This window comes from Gadus macrocephalus, chromosome 4 (assembly GCF_031168955.1).
Source record: "Gadus macrocephalus chromosome 4, ASM3116895v1".
Taxonomy (NCBI): Eukaryota; Metazoa; Chordata; class Actinopteri; order Gadiformes; family Gadidae; genus Gadus; species Gadus macrocephalus.
Genome location: NC_082385.1, coordinates 6,789,450 through 6,805,921, shown reverse-complemented (window position 1 = coordinate 6,805,921; position 16,472 = coordinate 6,789,450). Strand labels below are relative to the sequence as shown.

Here is a 16,472-nt window from a genome sequence, read left to right as displayed (position 1 = left end):
CTCTCTTATTTTTTAAGAATTTTTATTTAGGAACAATTTCAATAGCGTTGCCATCAGTGGCGAAGCTAGACCTTTTTGAAAAAAAACGTGCCTTAGCCCACCCTATCGTTTAGTCCTCAAATCGAATATTCTACCGTGTTTTTTTTACACAAGCAATGAGAGGATGGATGCTGTACACTAATGAACAGGCTCAAATGGGCTAGTGAAATCGAGCGCAACCTTCCTTCAGGAATCTCTAACCTCGGATTGGTGGGTGGGCGGCTCCTGTTTGACAAAACCAAAAATGCAGCACGAGCGCACCTAACATAGTTTCTGCTGTTTTGTCTGTCAAAGAGGCTAGCTAGTCTTTATCAGAAAATCCACGATTTCCAGCTGTGTTATAACATGACCTGGTAATAATAATACAATAATTTTAAAACCTTGACATAATATGTCAGGTGACTATTAAATGACAGTTGACCACAAGACGATTCTATATATGCCTCTTCTTGAATTGCTTCATGTTTTAGTCGGCAGAGCCTTGTAATGCTGCGTAGCATGATAAGCATGATTAGGTGCAAGGAGCAGAAAAATATCAAATATATATTGATATGGGTGCTAATTTTCTGTTGAAAAAAAATGCTGGCATTAGTTTATCAGCTGAGGGCATATTCATTGCTATAACAACGTGAGTTAATCAACAAGTACCACATGTTCTAATACCATGAGACTCAGGCAGCTGATAAAATAATGCCAGCAGTTATTTTTTAACTGAAAATTAGCACCCTTTTTTTTTTGCTTCAGAACAACAAGATTTTTTGGCATCAGAAGTTTTATAAAAATGTATGGGTCCCTGAAGGTGAGACAACATAGTTTAGTGCTCCCGAAATAGTGGTCTGTTTCTCATAGTATTCGACTAGTACATGTTGTACTTGTTGATTTTTTTGCATCAAAAGTTTTATAAAAAGGTATGTTGATACAATTTATAAATTGTATGGGTCCATGAAAGTGAGGCGACATCATGTTGTACCAATGTGTTTCAGTAACATATTCAGGAAAATATGGTTATTTTTGAGTGAAACTTAAACAAAATAAATTTAATATACCTCAATTTTGTTATTCGAGTTCACAACCATTGATTATTCCTTCATCCAAACAGTCTTTTTTCATTTCATCACTTTAGTGGTTCAGAACTGCATTATTTAGCTGACACCGCCAGCTATCGGCTTAGACATACAACAGCATAGTAACTAAGAAAATAAAAATAAAATCTTGCACAGGACTTTATATACTTCATATACCCCTGTGGCTGCCTGGGGTTGAGCCCCCCCAAAAGTCAGAACCTAGACTCGCCCCTGGTTGCCATTATTGACTCTAGATCCCTAAAACGTTTTCCATATGCATGGGCTCTTTATGGTCTTACTGCAACCTTATGTTTTGAAAAATATGTCTCTACTTATTTCTAAGAAATTTCTTTTTAGCAAAAATGTCAATATACATTTTTTTTAGCAACATTTTCAGTAGCGTCGCCATTATTGACTCTAGAGCCCCAACACTTGTTCAATAGAGGCATGGCCTATTTATGCTCGAGGCACAGACCTTTTCGATTGTTGTAGTATTTGGGTTATGGGATTTTAATGTATAGGGTGGTTGTTGATATAAATATTTTTTGTTAAATAAATGTAAATAATGTTTTTAAAGATTATACTTGTAATATGTTCAATCTCTCCTTATTTCCCTTGCTCATTAATGTGCACAAATGTACTGTATGTATGTTGCCAGTAGACACATAGAAACCTCCCGGCAGGGTGCGCTTTGCGAGCACACAAAAAAAATTGCACGCGAAAAACATTACATTTCACCTCCGCTGCTGCAACTCCATCCTAGGGGAAACACTGTAGTTTTGAGAACCAAAATTAACTCTCTCAGGTAGAAAGCCTAGTGTACAGTATGTTCATATAATTTAACCCAAGGTACTATCAAGGATGCAGTTTTTTTTTACACATGACCACTATAAATACCTCAAGTTATTAATACAGAACCTGCCAAGACAATGTTGATTTAATACGACCTCATACCTTCTGAATTCAAAACAAAGTACTTCCGTTTCCCTACAACCCATATCAGACACAATGGGTGCCGACATGACATGCTCGTCCCTTCTGTGGATACACTTTTGGCATGTCACACAGAATTTCCTATCTAATAATCTATTGTGGTGCTGTTCCTTCCCGTCTTTGTCAAAAATCTATCACTCAGCCTGGAGGCTCGTCTCTGTTGTGATCGTTTGTGGTGATACGGTCATGGATATGGTAGCCAACTCCTCTTCAACCTAACCCTATGGCAACAACACTTTCAAGTACTCTAATTGTTTCGGTGGAACATGGACGATGTTTGGTTACAGAACACCTGCAATGAATGTTGGTGATTTGGTATAAAATTTGAAAAAACGGCGTTGACATTTACTAAATAAAATATATTTGATACAATCGTGGCATTTTTACAAGATGGAGATCACCTATTTCCACCGAGTCCAGTATTGAACAAAAAATATAAGGCCTTCAAATACAGTAGCGTTAATGTTGCAGCGAGTAGCGGGCGATGTAGCATGCAAACACAACAGGGAAGGAAACTTTGTCGAGATTACATCTTGTGTTTGGATTTAATAAGTGATACGGTCTATTTTTCCCAGCTTCTAATGATTTAAGGGCTTGGCTAGTGCTCCCCGATGGGAGAAAAGAACAAACTAAATGGTGCTAGATGTTTCACCACCGACAGGGTCGCCGAACGACAGCATGCCTGTCTAGGCCGGCACGCAGTGTTATTTATAGTGACATGCACAGCAAATATTAGGGCATGTAGTTTGGGATTAATGTGTTTTATATATGTTTATATTCCTGATAAACTCTTTTCAAAAACATAACCTGATAATCACAGAATCAGGATCACGTGACCTTGTCCCGATCACTTGCGGAGGTTATGTCCCTTCGTCCCCTGTCAAACGAGGGTCAAAGGTCAACGATGTGTGTGCACATGCTAGGCTCTGAGAGCTCGCCCCGCCCTCTCCGTTCTGTGACCTATGCATTTGTTCAATATTCCCCCTAATTTTTCCACACGGAGTCCACACGGTTCTCAACCCGATGTGTTTGTGCAGGACTTCTCTCTCGGACTGCGTCAGTCTATCTCCCACAGGATACAGGACGCAAACATAAGCATAAAACAGCGGATCCTAGCAAGCGGATCCTAGCAATTCGTCTCTCACTGGTGTAAATATAGGTAATGCAGGGGGATACTCGTCTGCATGCTAAGACTGCTATCGTCATGTTTGTGTGCTGAAACTCAAGACTATATAGTGACAGCTGTAGGGAGTTGCCCAATGGTGCAGCAGAACTTCTATCGATAATGTATCATGCAGTTTGGCGTATGCATTTCCTACTTCCAATTATCCTTTTTATTTAGTTTCTGTGCTTAGAATACCGCCTTTGATTCGGCAAGGCCTGCTCCGACCCGCTGTACGTGGTGTTAAGGCTTAGTTATGGTTCCAAATCGACGCAACGCAAGGGGGTACACAGACCCATTGCGTCCTTGCGGACCCTCTTTTTGTCTACCGTAAGGGCCTGACGTGCGCCTCCCAAAAACTGCAACCTTTCGTCGAGGAGATGCAGCGGCACGGGCAGCGATTGGTCCGCTAACGAAAACCCGAAGCAGAACCAAAACAGATTTGAGACCGCGTCGAAGCATCTGCTAGGTCCTTGCGTTGCCTCGACGTGGAACAATAACTGAGCCTTTAGGGTGCGCATTGTCACTCACGAGGGGCGGGGGGGGGGGGGGATTGGCAATCTTGCATGGGGGCCCGTTCCTACTTCGTCACGCCACTGATACATATATCTTCCTGTCATAAGAATGAATGAATCTGCCGAACGATGACACTATGAATCGGGTCATACTACCGGTCGAAAAACTGATCAACCATTTCGCCGCATGCCTTTGGCCCTCTGTGAATCTGATCTCCATGACGGCTCTTAAGTGCTCTGTTTTCTTCACTCAACAGTGTTTCCCAGGGGCGGGGGGGGGGCTTCCGACCTCAGCTAGTATGCTTACCATCGAGGCAATGGGCCTTGCGGCGAGTCGACCCCCCCAAGTTTGATTCATATTCCACATGTCTCTCCCCCTCTCTCTCGGCTCACGCCTTCCTGTCATTCTTCACTGTCCTGTGGACTAAGTGTTTCGACATAGCAGCACTCGACAGGAGGTCGTCTGCAGATCCTCTCTCGGAATACACGCTCCCTGTTACCGCCGCCCGCAACCTATCCACTGCTGTGAGACCAAGTTTCACTTCCCTTGTATTGCCATTAAGATCTTTGTGTTTGTTACACCTACAGAGTTCAAAGGACGCCCTTCTGACCTTGACCATGCCTTGGCCCTGTAGGTCAAGCCTTCGTGCCATAAGGGGTGCTATGCATGGTCGGTGAGCTTCTACACGGATAAAAGAGAGATCACTTCCTCCGAGACCGGCCTCAGTTAAAGTTCATCATTAGTTCATTATTAAATCGAATCATTCATCATATTTAATAGTTTTGCCGGGAAATAAAAAAGGACACGATAAGAGAAAGAGACAAACAAGATAAAATGTTCTTTTTCCTGGAATCAAAGTCTCTGTATGCGTGTGCGTGTGGTGTATGCGACTGAAAACTCCTCACTGCTCTATTGATGGTTATGCTGACAGAGGCCATATCACCTTCAAACCCCAGACAAGCCTCACGTGTCTGGTGGCGCGGGCCTTCAGACTAAAAACAAAACCTAGTGGCCGGCAACAGCTCGTACCGGCGAGGTCACCTCAGCTCACACAGTACACACAGAACACACAAACACACACGTACACACACAGAGCGCGCGCGCGCACACACACACACACACACACACACACACACACACACACACACACACACACAGTAAACACAGCGTGCGCACACACACACACGCACACACACACACACACACACACACGCACACGCACACACACACAAGCAGACTCTGAAGGACAGCCAGGACATTCCATTGTGTCTGTGCACACATATTTGCTCCGACACACACACACACACACACACACACACACACACACACACACACACACACACACACACAGCCAAAATGTAAAGGCCTACACCGGCAAACACGCACACTCTCTAATCCTCCAGACCATAATGAAATATCACCCTCCTTTAGTAGCTTGTAAACAAGCGAGCTCGCAAGACGACCAGTAAGACAGTCCAGTAATGTGCGACAGTTGGGGCCAAAAATGCAACAGGCACAGAGCCGGTTCTGATGGGCCAGGGCCCCAGTGAGTCAGGCGGCAGGGCTTACTGTGTTCTCAGTCAGCCGGTAGGTAGGAGGAACGTTCCGGAGCGCTGCATCACATGGCTAGTTTCAGGGGGGAGGAGAAAGGGGGGGGGGGGATTTGCTAGTGACGTGCGTATTGTGTTATTACTGAGGGGTGCTAACGTGAGCATTGCGGCTAGGGTGTCGTTTTTATCTCCTCGCCGAGTCAACTCGAGAAACGCATTCACTAATGTCCCCGTTTCCCCCAACGCCGGTTTAGAACGCGCTTTAAACGCTAAGAGAAAATAAATTATACAATTAGAAAATAATGACAAGTATCCCCGCGTCCGTACACGAGAAGAGAGTACAACGGAAAAGAGGAACCCGGCCGTCCTTCAGTCTAGAGAAGAGGGAAATAAGGGGAAGTGAGCTGACGCCCGGATGGCGATGATGGTGTTGGGAGACAGGGCTGGCTTTCTTACCCTTTCGGCAGGGGCTGACGTTGAGGACGCCAGAACCCAGGCACTCCTTGGGCGTGACGCAGAAGCCCTCATTGGCCGGGTTCTCCTCCTTGCTGGCCAGGACAGCTCGCGGCGGCGTGAAGCGGTACGCCGGGATCCCCTTCACCGTCACGTCCTTCTCGAACTCCATGAAGATAGACCTGGAGTGCGAGAAGAAGTCACAGTGATGAATGGTTGGATGGTGAATGGATGGTGAGTCGACTGCATTTATACAGCGCTTTTGTCCAAAGCGCTTGACAGTATTGCCCCGACATCCACCCATCCATGCACACATTCACACACCGATGGCGGCGTCAGCCATACGAGGCGACAGCCAGTTCACAGGGACCAGTCGGGGTGAGGTGCCTTGCTCAGGGACACCTCGACACTCGCTGGCTAGGAGGAGAAGCCGGGGATCGACCTAGCAACCTTGCGGTCACCAGCCGACCCACTCTTCCTCCTGAGCCACTGCCTTGTTTAAGGCCGCAGTCATAACATCCTTTTGTTCCTTCATGGAGGTTAGAAGATAGAGAGAGAAAGGGAAGGCGGATGCCGGTTCGAACGTTATGTCACGAAAACAAGTCCAAGGGTGCAAAGTTCACTTTGAATTTGTCACCCTGCCCTGATTTCGCTTTATTTTGTGACGGTTGTCGAAGAACCCTTCGGTGTTGGACATCACACAAAGAAACGCAATATCTGAGACACTACACTGTAAAAATGTTGAGATGATATAACAGCCAACGGACAGTTTTGTAAACAATACTGGGGGTCGCCATGGCTGGGAAGTCGGCTTTTTGATGAACAAAACAACAGTGATCTGTAGTAATAAAGTGCTGTCTGGTCTGCGGAGCACCCACGGGTGCCATGGAGAACACAAAGCATTCTATACAGCCCCGGCCAACTGGCAGGGAGGACACCCATGGCTGCTGCATCAGCCCACATTTGCGCAAAAAAAAACGTTACTGGCCCTTTTACCCCTGGTATTTTAATGAGGAGCAGTGAGTAAAAAAGAAGGATCTTTTTGGACACACAACTTTCTTCCACCCAATCTTTCTCTCTTGTGAAATCGTGGGAAACCTTTTTCAACCCGTGTGTGGACTGGGTCGTACTGGAGGCCTGGTTTGTGTTAAGAGTGTTAGAGGAGTGAGACGCCTCAAAGGGAAGCTCCGCTATCTAATGGACAGAGATCAGTTGCACGGTCATTTGAAGACCTACGGACGGGGAGCGAATCAAGCCAAAATATGAATATGAATCGTAACCTGTTAACAAAGCAAACGGATGCATTCCGGGCAGCGTCTGCATTCAAGTTTTCCATTGAAAACAAATTCTGTCGACCTAATGCTTGAATATCTCCCTCAAGAGCTGCAAGTTGTCCCAATTTCAACCGGTTGCCTCGCTCTTAATATAAGACCGCTCTGTAACTCAACCTGATACATGAGGACAGCTGGGATTTGGTGTTTGAATTAGACTCTTTCAGGCGCATTTTCAAAACAGCAATGAATACAGTATTATTAAGTAAATAAAGTAATGGAGGCTTGTCACTGCTTGACCACTGGACATGTGGTCCTCAGATCTTCATATGTCCCACAAACGGTTAGGGGTCAAGTGCTCAGGGTTTTAAACTCATGAAAGCCCTTTGACGTGATTGATACGGCTGAAAAGAGGAAGAGTATTGTACGTGTGGGTGCGTGGGTGTTTTGTGTGTGCGTGACAATGTTTACACAAAGGGTTATAATATAACATGTAACACACTTCCGAAATGTGTTAATGTGGAAAGAACAAGGACAAAAAAGAAAGGGGGGTGGGCCTTCCCCTTTGGAGACCAAAACAAGGATGTTCCCTCACTCAGCCTAGCGCTATACAATCAGTAAGTGGGTGAAAGTGTTGAGGAAGCATAGAGGTGGCGGGGGGGGGGGGGTTCCTGACATGTATCCAATGGGGGCCTGGGGTCAAGGCTTCCGAATAGATTATTTCCACACTGCACACAACATTGAGGGAGGGAGGGAGTGAGAGGGAGTATGTGAGGGAGGGAGGAAGGGAGGGTGTTTGCGGTGTGTAACTGTGCTACAGGTCAAGGTTGTCGGCGCTGAAAAAAGTTAAACTGGACGTCATGGGCACATAGCGAGCATGAGGACATTGTCTGGCCCGCCCAATCCGAGATTGATGAGCGCATTAGCCAGCGGACACATTTCAGAATTCCTCTGTCATCTCACCAATGGCGGTGGGCGTCTGATCACCTGATACTCTACACCGGCTGACCAGAGTGGCTGCGGCTTAACCTGTCAGGAATCCTGGAGGAAGGTGTTGGTACTGGAATATAGTCGCATCAGAATGGGGAAGAAAGGGAATAAAAGGCAACCCAAACCAAGCCCCCCCCCTTTAATGACATACTCAGATTAACAGCAAGTCACTTTGAATAAAAGCTTCTGCTAAATCAAAACACAAGGAATATAGTCACATCGGAATGAGAACCAAAACCTAGGTTTACCCTTAGCCTAATTCTAGCCCTTAACCTTAACCACCCAAAGTTTGTACATAGCATATGTAAGGGATAATCCTGTTTAAACCCTAAACCTGAAGCATGGATTTGGTATACGTAAGGGATAATCCCACCTAAACCCAATGCATGGATACAGTATGGTAAAGGATAATCCCGCCTGAACCCTAAATTGAATCACAAATCATGGATTAAGTTGAGTAAGAGATAATCACACTTTCACCTTGGCCTCTTTAAAATCAATCCAATAAGGGTTTTGACTGATACTTTTGGCAATTCTGTCTCAAAATTTTAACTTTTAGCGTGCCCTGTCCGTTGTGTTCCTGGACACACAAATGGTTCGTCCAGAGAAATACATGGGTCTAGTTTATGTCTCCAACGCAATCCGCGTAAGATTCAGATGGAATACAAATGTTAGCTCATGAGTCCAGTAAATAGAGGAGATATTGATAACGACCTTGCAACATAAAAGCGTTGCTAAATGATTCCCATCTAAATCCCGTAGGCCAGCCCATTTTATAGACCATGTGAGATTTCCCAAACTGAATAAATATGGCACGTATCTGAACACAAACGCTGGGTTAACCTTGGGGTAACCTTGATGAGTGATATCGCTGATTATTCGCACCTTAGTTTTTAGTACCTTTACATGCACTTGTTAGCTAGTATCCCCATGTCAGTGTAAAATGGCAGATGTGAAGAGGCCAATATCTGAGCAGTTACATAACTTCGCAGAAACTAATTTTAGTGTTAGAAGTGGAGCTCTTTATTTTTGCTATCTTCTTAACTGCTAGTATGTCCTGAGTTAATTTCTGAGTTATTTTAGCTCGCGGAGCGCTGACCAGCTAATGTGAGTTTGAGGAAATGTTTTAAATTGGCTAAGGTAGCGTTGATGAGACCGTAGCCGTGCAGTTGTGTTGCCATGCAGTTACCGGAAGTCTCTCCAGCCAATCAGAATCCACTATTCACCCGGCACATGGAATGACCGTCAATCATATCACATCTTCGAGTATGCAAGCATTTTCTTTGTCCTTTCAAAGAGTTTACCAGGGAGGGTCATCTCAGTATTACGGTAAATCTGATTAAAAAAAAATCGGAAATACCTAATCTGCCACCTCATCAAAACCATTCTTTGTTTTATCAGAAGTCTTGAGAAAGGCAAAGGCCATTAGAAATGCCCCTCCTCTTGGCTTCGTAGGAGAGATCATAAAACTTGTTTTTCAAAACAAATAGGTCAGCACATTTAAGGTCTAAATCGAACGAGCACATAATAATTAGGGGTTGGAATCTCTTGGCAACTCACGATTCAATTCGATTCCGATTATGAGGTCAACGATTCGATTCTGAAGCGATTATCGATGCATCTCGATGCAATTTTTTTTTTTATGTACATTTCCATGCGTGATTTTCAAAAATATATATATCTGGGTTTGCTACTCAGAGTTTGCTAATCACTTCCTACTTTTGTGATGATCATTAAAGACATCAACAGATGAATTAACTTATCTAATATTTCATAAGAGAGAAAGCTTTTGTCACAAATATGACTTTCTATGAACAATGCAATAATCAATGCAGCTTGCATTATTATGGAAGCACAATATGGAAGCATGCAAAAAATTGGTTTCAGTTTTATTTTCTTTCTAATCTTTCATTTCTATGTCATTAAAGGAAAAGCTGCTCTTGAATTAGAAGGAGTTCTTGTGTCTGGCTGTGAGTTTGCACGCATGCTATGCGTAGGCTGAATCGAAATCTTGTCAAGACAAATCAGATTGGCCAATACACACTGAAGATAAATTCAATGATTTTAAAATTACAAAAATTATCCCTCTATGGCGAACAGAATGTTGCAGCAGGCAATAAAAAGAAAAAAAAGAAAAATCTTTTCATCTTTTTAATTCTGATTATTAATTTATCTGCATCGAGACAGAATCGTTCTAGCGAGATTCGCGATGCATCGAAGAATCGATTATTTTTCCCACCCCTAATAATAATATCACATATTTGTGTATTAAAGCATTTTCTGTGTCCTTCCAAAGAGTTTATCAGGGCGATTCATCCCAGTTTTACAATAAATCTGAAAATAAATAAATAAATTTTATTTTACCAGAGGTCTTGAGAAACGCAAAGGCCATTGGAAAGGCACATCCTCTTGGCCTTGTAGAAAAACATTGTAAAAAAGTGTTTCCAAAACTACGAAAATTGAGTCAGCACATTTCAAGTCTAACTCTAACGATCACATAGAACATCATCAAACGCTTCAAAAATCCAAAGCGCTCTCTCTCTCTCTCTCTCTCTCTCTCTCTCTCTCTCTCTCTCTCTCTCGCAACCTTCCTCTTCTCACCTCATTGTACATCTTAAAAAAAAAAAAGGCCCTGCTCCTATACACTGCGGCTGGCCATACTTCCTGATGTTTGTGTAGCAGGAGTCCCTCACAGTATAGGATGCGGATGCATGTCAAGAAAACAGTCAACTGTTTTGCTGCCAGGCGATCCGGATATTATGTTTACAACCCCTGGGGTTCAAGGCCTGTGGTCATTATTCCCATGCAAACTATAAAAGGCTCCCCCCCTGCCCATGCACGCCATACTCTGCGGAAAGTTGAGGCAAGCTTCCAGACAAGAACGGATAATCATCTTATACGGCTTGAAAACATGCTGCATGTCAAATGAAACACTAAACACTAATTTTGATACATTTATATTTAGCTTACAATAAAAGATTTAGCTCTAAAAAAATACTACCTGTGGAGGCTGGCTCACTCACCACGGACAAAAATAAATGGTTCCTTTGTTTAGAAGCTATCACTGCATCTTCAAACAACATCAATTCTAGATTTGGGATCATGAAACACATCATAAAGAAACATAATTTATTTATTCTAACACACACAACACACACACACACACACACACACACACTCACACACACACACACACACACACACACACACACACACACACACACACACACACACACACACACACACACACACACACACACACATATACACCCACACACAGACACCAGACACACAAGAGTAGCGGTTGTTGTGCTTCACATACCGGCAAAGGTCCGATGTAAACACGTAGAGGCGCTCGTCTCTAGACAGCAGGGGGTGGAAAGCGCTCCCATCTGTTCCATTGATGGAGTTGCTTTGGTTTGAATTCCAGAATGTGAGCTGGCTGCAAACACACAGCGGGCACACCGCATCAGCATCATGTTGATAAGGAGTTGTGGTGTAAGGTGGTTGCTTAACTTTTAACAATGAATTATATTATCGGGATTCAGCTAATGTAATAACAGTGTACATCTGACACAGGGTGTGTGTGTGTGTGTGTGTGTGTGTGTGTGTGTGTGTGTGTGTGTGTGTGTGTGTGTGTGTGTGTGTGTGTGTGAGTGTGAGTGTGTGTGTGTGTGTGTGTGCATACCTTTGACCGCTCCATGTATGAACTCGACCATAATCCATGAAGTTCTGCTTCCCGGTGTGGTACACAAACTCCCCACCAAGAGATCCGTTTTTCTAAAATCCATTCAGACTTTAAGTTGCGGACCCAGACTCTGATTTCAAAATCTCAAAAGGAAAGAAAACATTTGCAGAAGTGACTTGAATAAAACCAGAAATAATAACAATTTGTGTCAGCTCATTCGCGTAATCGAGCAATCGCACACAAAATACATTTCAAAGTGGACCGGCCCACTTCCCGATCTTCCCGATCTCCAGTCTGCTGCTGCAGAGTGAATTCAAATCGCCGGCACAACGGGCTGGGGGTCTAACACCGATATATATGTATACTATAACTGCATTTCACATTAATTGCAAATATCCCGCTGCTTCGGGTTTTCCTTTGTAGGCGCGTTGAGGGGAGGCGCGGGCGAATCCGCTGTCAGTGCGTGTGCAGTGTATCAGTGATACGCAGGTTCATCCAATGAGTGGTAGTGTACCCGCGCACCATTGGCATGTATCCGCGCTTGTCTCTGTGTGCCTGTGTGAACGAGAACGACAGGGAGAAAGAGTGCTAGGCGGAGATGAATGAACGATAATTATAATTCAAAATCGCGCAAAAAAAAGAATAAAAAAAGCAGAAAGAATTTGTGGCGCTCGGTGTTCATTCTGTGGCGCTGGGCCACACATTGGTCTTTGTATTGGAAACACTGATCACTGTGACAGGTGTCCATATGTAGGGCCATCATCTATAATTCAATAATGTCGCATATCACGTTGCTTATGTCCACCTCAATTGTTGACAATAATCACGTCAATGTTTTGCGTCTCCATTTCCACCGCCCTTATTAAGTCGGCAGAAATAATGAAAAACACTTTTTGGGGGAATTCTATCGTCTCACCTTGTACATCAGCCCAAACACCCCCTCCACCTCCGGGTTGGTGGTGGCGAGGCTGACCAGCATGGGGTCCTCGTAGCCCCAGAGCAGCTCGGCCACGGTGCGGGTGGTGTACAGGCCCACGCCCATACCTCTCATCCAGATGGAGGCAGCGGACGCCTTGAAGAAACCCTTCGCCTTGTTCATCACCGCCTGGGGGGGGTCAGGGGGCCGGTCAGAGGAGGAGGCAGCAGGAAGGAGGAGGAGGAGGGAGACGAAGAGGTGGAGGGGGAGGAGGAGGGAGAAGGAGAGGAGGAGGGGGAGGAAGGAGGAGGGAGGGGGGGTCAGGGGGCCGGTCAGAGGAGGAGGCAGCAGGAAGGAGGAGGAGGAGGGAGACGAAGAGGTGGAGGGGGAGGAGGAGGGAGAAGGAGAGGAGGAGGGGGAGGAAGGAGGAGGAGGAGGGAGACGAAGAGGTGGAGGGGGAGGAGGAGGGAGAAGGAGAGGAGGAGGCAGCAGGAAGGAGGAGGAGGAGGGAGACGAAGAGGTGGAGGGGGAGGAGGGAGAAGGAGAGGAGGAGGGGGAGGAGGAAGGAGGAGGGAGGGGGAGTCAGGCAGGAGAGGAGGACATTGAAGATGAGGAGAAGGGGGGGGTTGAAGAGGTGGAGGGGGACGAGGAAGATGAAGAGGAGGGAGACAAAGAGGTGGAGGGGGAGGAGGAGGAGGGAGAAGGAGAGGAGGATGATGAGGATGAGGGGAGGAGGGGGAAGAGCAGGAGAAAGAGAGGAGGAAGAAGAAGGACAAGGATAGAGGTGGAAGAGGAGAGGGAGGAGGGGGAGTGGAGGAAAAGGACGGGAGGATAAAGGACAGAGAAGTATAGAGAAAAGTATAGAGAAGGAGGACGTATAGAGAAGGAGGAAGCATAGAGAAGTATAGAGAAGGAGGAAGACAAGAATGTGGAAGAGGAAGTAGGAAAAAGAGGAAGGAGGAGGAGGAAGAGGAGTAAGAGGAAGAAAACGAATTGCTGAACTGCGAGGCCCAAAGAGTCTCCGTTGGAATTGGTTGTTGGGACTGATGGGTCTGAGGGGGTTCATTTAGTTCACTTTGTGCAAAGTTGTTCTGATGGGTGGAGACGCGGGATGGGGGTGGGGGGTGGGGGGGGTGGGCACAGTAGGCCGTGACCTACCCAGGCTGGAATGTTGATCGTGTTGACGACATCATCAGCTGGGTCACCGACGGATTTCTCACGCAGAAACACAAAGGTCTTGGGGCAGTAGGCCGAGACCTTCATGCCGTCTTCCGCCACGGTCACGTTGGCCTTAGGCCTGTACTCTCTGGGAAGGCACCGACGAAAACACAAAGACGCCTTGATTCGTTTCAGTGGAAAACAACAGGGTTGTGATATCCATCACAGCTCGTGTAGCGGGGGACCATGTAGAATGTGTTAAGTGATGTGTATGTACGTCTTGTGTGTGTTTCTTTGACTTTATTCTGTCACATTTCATTGTGTCTTTGTAGTTTGTTTTTCTTTGTAGGTGTAAACGCTGTATTATGTGTGATTACGCTGTCTATAACACAGGTGGGGTTTTCGACGCATAACTGTGTCGAGTACAAGTGGCGAGTACAAAACAGAAATGCACTGGTAAGATGTCATATTTCCGCTGAGGCCACTGCGGACCTTGATATCATCTGTCATACCCCACCCTTTCAGTGGTGGGGTATGACAGATGAACAAGGTCACCTGTACTCACCTGTACAGTCAGATTTTATTTCATTTTACACACGCTTAAACAGTGAACAGGGAGGGGTTCAGAGGACGGGACAGTAGTTTTGCTGCTGGCTCCAAACTAATTATTTAAAACAAATAATAAAATATTTTGCCTTTGGACAAATTTTCACTCTGAGCTCCAGAAACATGCATGGATGTGTATGCGCTTGTGCGTGTGTGAGCCAGTTAGTGTGTGTGCACGCACGTGCAAATACTGGTCGAGTGCATGCGCGTGTGTGCATTCCCATTTCCGCTTGAGGGTCCTCCTAGTCCTACCTGTACGTGTAGGGTCCGACCTGAGACAGTACGGCCATGGCCCCTCCCTCCACCTCCGCCAGATTGGTAATGTTGAAGAAGAAATACTGCATGTACACGGGAGGGGGGGGGCTCTTCCATGACTCGAACACCCGGCTGCCCTCCGTCAAAGTGATCTCCTGGGAGACGACGAGAAGAGGGCACACACAGAGCTCTGTGTCAGAAACAGCTGCGTTACGGTTGGACCGGCAGGGCTGCGACGGAGGCCGTGATGATGGAGTACATGGGAACACGTATAGTGTGCGGCGGATTGGAAGCTACCACTGTGTGCAGTGCGAAACACAAGAAATATAGTAATGACAGCTGGGAGTGCTCCTCAGAGGTAGTGGGGGTGCTCTGTTAGTGAATGAATTATGTGCAACAGGTGTTTTGAAAGGAAGATAATCCACCGTTTATTTGAGAGGACGATAATCAACAGTTTTCTTGCACATGGATATATCTACCGTATTTTCCGCACTATAAGGCGCACCGGAGTATAAGCCGCAGCAGATCAATTGAATGATGTGTACATATATAAGCCGCACTGGACTATAAGCCGCAGGTTTTTTAATGTTTAATTACCATTCGGGCTGGCCCGAATGCCATTTTTCAGGCTTTGAATACTAGATGGTTTTTCCAAGCGAATATTCGAATACTCTTCCAGAAAAAAACACCATCAAAAACAACATCAATAATCCCTATATACTCCCTGGAACAGATTTTGACAGTATCTGCATATTTTGTTGAATATTTAATAGCTTTTGAAAGTTAATTAGTAGGCCTAAGTAGGTTGAAGTTCCTTAGATTTTCCCCGTGAAAGCGAACAGCTGTTGCTCCGTTCCAAATCAGCTGTCCTCTGCCATCTCAGCCCTTACGGGAGCTTTCCAATTCATCCTGGAACGTGCATCTTTTCAGGGAATTTGTACAATAAATCCATAACAAATACCGAATATTGATTGTCTTATGTGTCCATATTATATCCATTATATTGTCCGGGTATTCCCAAGACGCTCACGCTCTGCAGTGCAGTATAAAGTAAAGGGAAACAAGATATCTATTCTTCCTCCACCTCTCTCGCTTCTCTGCTTGGCGTCGCTTATAGTTTGCCTCGCTCGCTCTGGTAACGTCACGTACGTGAAAAAAAACAACGAAGCTCCGAATACTGATTTAAGATTTGAATACTAATTTTCCGAGTGGCCGTTAGCTATACAAATCCATAGATTAGCCGCACCGTTATATAAGCCGCAGAATCGAAAAATGGGGAAAAAAAGGCGCGGCTTATAGTCCGAAAATTACGGTATATGCAAATATAACCGCTCCGACGGATAAAAAGAAACACCATGGGAGCCCTTGTCTGTGTCTGTGTGTGTGTGTGTGTGTGTGTGTGTGTGTGTGTGTGTGTGTGTGTGTGTGTGTGTGTGTATGTGTGTGTGTGTGTGTGTGTGTGTGTGTGTGTGTGTGTGTGTGTGTGTGTGTGTGTTAGTGTGTTTGTGTGTGTGTCTGGGGGCACACACACACCCATGACCATGAGAGCACACACACAGAAACACCCGTGATAGAAAACACACACACACACACACACACACACACACACACACACACACACACACACACACACACACACACACACACACACACACACACACACCCTTGAGAGCACACATACACACATACACAATTAGGTAGTGGGATGGTGGGGGGGAGAGAAACGCTTCCACGGTTCCTTTGTCGACGGTTGCCAACGGCGACCCAGCTGACAGGTCATGTGGTTACGGCCAGCCGGTGCCTACTGGTTG

General features: G+C 45.5%; 1 protein-coding gene and 2 long non-coding RNA genes across 7 annotated transcripts in view; 1 reads left to right on the top strand and 2 right to left on the bottom strand.

Moving 5' to 3' along the window:
• The window catches only part of LOC132455784 (lysosome membrane protein 2-like), a 30,435-nt gene that overhangs the window by 6,616 nt on the left and 7,347 nt on the right, over positions 1-16,472 (bottom strand). For all 5 annotated transcript variants that reach the window (XM_060049751.1, XM_060049754.1, XM_060049755.1 and 2 more), the window contains exons 3-8: positions 14,659-14,816; positions 13,801-13,948; positions 12,643-12,831; positions 11,727-11,818; positions 11,361-11,480; positions 5,781-5,959 (exon numbers count right to left, since the gene is read on the bottom strand). In XM_060049751.1, the coding sequence (XP_059905734.1) occupies positions 5,781-5,959; positions 11,361-11,480; positions 11,727-11,818; positions 12,643-12,831; positions 13,801-13,948; positions 14,659-14,816 (886 nt within the window). The remainder of the gene's footprint in view (positions 1-5,780; positions 5,960-11,360; positions 11,481-11,726; positions 11,819-12,642; positions 12,832-13,800; positions 13,949-14,658; positions 14,817-16,472) is intronic.
• LOC132455795 (uncharacterized) lies at positions 721-2,209 on the top strand. The gene is made up of 2 exons (XR_009525336.1): positions 721-1,689; positions 1,765-2,209. It is a non-coding gene; the product is annotated as an uncharacterized LOC132455795 (long non-coding RNA).
• Positions 10,137-11,326, bottom strand: LOC132455796 (uncharacterized). The gene is made up of 2 exons (XR_009525337.1): positions 10,626-11,326; positions 10,137-10,591 (listed from the first exon to the last, which is right to left on the bottom strand). It is a non-coding gene; the product is annotated as an uncharacterized LOC132455796 (long non-coding RNA).